Source organism: Condylura cristata, unplaced genomic scaffold (assembly GCF_000260355.1).
Source record: "Condylura cristata isolate star-nosed mole 26May11 unplaced genomic scaffold, ConCri1.0 scaffold00015, whole genome shotgun sequence".
In the NCBI taxonomy this organism is placed as follows: domain Eukaryota; kingdom Metazoa; phylum Chordata; class Mammalia; order Eulipotyphla; family Talpidae; genus Condylura; species Condylura cristata.
In genome coordinates, this window is record NW_004567116.1 from 672,957 (window position 1) to 674,960 (window position 2,004).

Here is a 2,004-nt window from a genome sequence, read left to right on the forward strand (position 1 = left end):
CGGTCAGTGACCCCGCCTGGCACGCGCGGCCGGAGCCCTGCGGGCGGGCCGGCCAGTGACGGCGCCTTCCTTCCCAGGGCCCTGCTGGAGTCAACGCCATCCCCAGTGGTCTTTTGTCACAACGACTGTCAGGAAGGTGAGCACTGCGCCAGCTTGCTGAGGGCCCGGCGGCGGCGGGCGGGCGGGGAGGCGGGGAGGCGGGGAGCTCCCAGCGGTCAGTGACCCCGCCTGGCACGCGCGGCCGGAGCCCTGCGGGCGGGCCGGCCAGTGACGGCGCCTTCCTTCCCAGGGCCCTGCTGGAGTCGACGCCATCCCCAGTGGTCTTTTGTCACAACGACTGTCAGGAAGGTGAGCACTGCACCAGCTTGCTGAGGGCCCGGCGGCGGCGGCGGGCGGGGAGGCGGGGAGGCAGCGCAGGAGCCCGAGGGGCTCCGGGGAGCGTTGGCGCCGTGCAGGCGCTCACGTGCCTGCTACGGGTCGAGGCTGAGTGTCCCGCGGCCAGCGGGGGCGTCTCCGTAACGCAGGCTTCGAGAGGACGACGCCTGTCGCCCGTGCCTGGGGGCACGTTCACTGGGCAGGTCTGGGGGCGCCCCAGCGGGGAGCTGGGGTGGAGGACTGAGCCCGGCCGGCGAGCCCGGCCGGCCCCTTCAGCGAGCGCGTGCCCGGTTTCTCTGGTCGCGGGAGGACGGCCCTATGCGCTGCCAGGCCGGGTTGAGGCGACCCAGCTGAGCGGAGGTGTCCAGCTGGCCTTGCTTGGCCGTCTCGCCCCCCCACCTGCCACTGACTGGGATCCAGCGGCTTTTGCTGGGCTCAGCGGCGTGTTTTCCTGGTGAGGCCAGACCCTGGCGAAGACATCCTGAGATGCGACTTGTTTATTAACTATCCGGCCAGGTCGGCCGGTCGGGCTGCAGAAATGTCAGCCCGGCTCGTGATGGCCGGGCCCGCGGGCGGGGAGCCAGCCCGGCCTCAGCTGCGGGAGGCCGGCGACTTCTCTGGGCCATCCTGGTCACTGGAAACTGAAGGCCAGTGCTGAAGCGCCGAGGACAGGAGGACCCTGGCCGGGACCAGGCAGGCGCCGGAGAGGGTCCCAGCCACAGCCGTGTCCTCCGCCCTCTGCAGGGAACATCCTGCTGCTGGACGGCAGGGAGCGCGCTGAGCAGCAGAAGCTGATGCTCATCGACTTTGAGTACAGCAGTTACAACTACAGGTACGCGCCGGAGCCCGTCCTGCTGCCGGGGCGTCGTGACGCGCCCCGACACGGCCGTGTCCGGTGGGCAGTCTCCCCCGGGGCCGCGCCTGGCTGGCCGTGGTGGCCACGGCTGTGGAACACGCTCGGGGCCGCTGGCCGCTGCCCTGTCGCTGGAGCTGTCCAGCCGCCCCGGGGTGGGAGTGGCGTCGGCAGCCGGCCTCAGCGCTGTCTCCTCCTCGTCAGGGGGTTCGACATCGGGAATCACTTCTGCGAATGGATGTATGACTATAACTATGAAAAGTACCCCTTCTTCAGAGCCAACATCCAGAAGTACCCCACCAGGAAGCAGCAGGTAGGGGCCGGCGCCGGCTGAGCAGTGTGGCCGGGGGTGCTTTTTACTTAAGATTTATTTACTTAGGCATCAGAACTGGGGGACAGGCCAGCGGTGCGGGGCTGAGAAGACTCAGCAGGGACAGAGCTGGGAGCAGAGCAGGCGGATCATGACACACTGCTGAGGGGCAGCGGGGGCGGGGCGGGGTCTGCTGCGCCCGGGGTCCCTCCCTGGCCGGGGTCGAGCTCACACTGCTGCCCCTCGTTTCCGTGTCAGCCGACTCCTCGCCCCGGCCCGGTCACTCGGGCCATGGGGCCTCTTCTCTGCGGGCTTGGCCAGGGCCCCTGCCCGCCCAGGACGGCCGTGGGCTCGTGCTTTCTAGTGCGGGAGGCAGGTAGCCGGCGCCCTGTGGGCCAGGGTGAGCCTCTGACGTGTGCGGCCAAGTGGTGCCCGGCGGATCGGAGGCTGCTCCTCCCGGAGCCAG

General features: G+C 70.1%; 1 protein-coding gene across 1 annotated transcript in view; it reads left to right on the forward strand.

Annotated features, from left to right (window-relative positions):
* The window catches only part of CHKA (choline kinase alpha), a 23,931-nt gene that overhangs the window by 20,650 nt on the left and 1,277 nt on the right, over positions 1 to 2,004 (forward strand). Inside the window, exons 6-9 of the mRNA XM_012725117.1 lie at positions 78 to 136; positions 290 to 348; positions 1,120 to 1,207; positions 1,433 to 1,541. Coding sequence (XP_012580571.1) covers positions 78 to 136; positions 290 to 348; positions 1,120 to 1,207; positions 1,433 to 1,541 — 315 coding nt within the window. The remainder of the gene's footprint in view (positions 1 to 77; positions 137 to 289; positions 349 to 1,119; positions 1,208 to 1,432; positions 1,542 to 2,004) is intronic.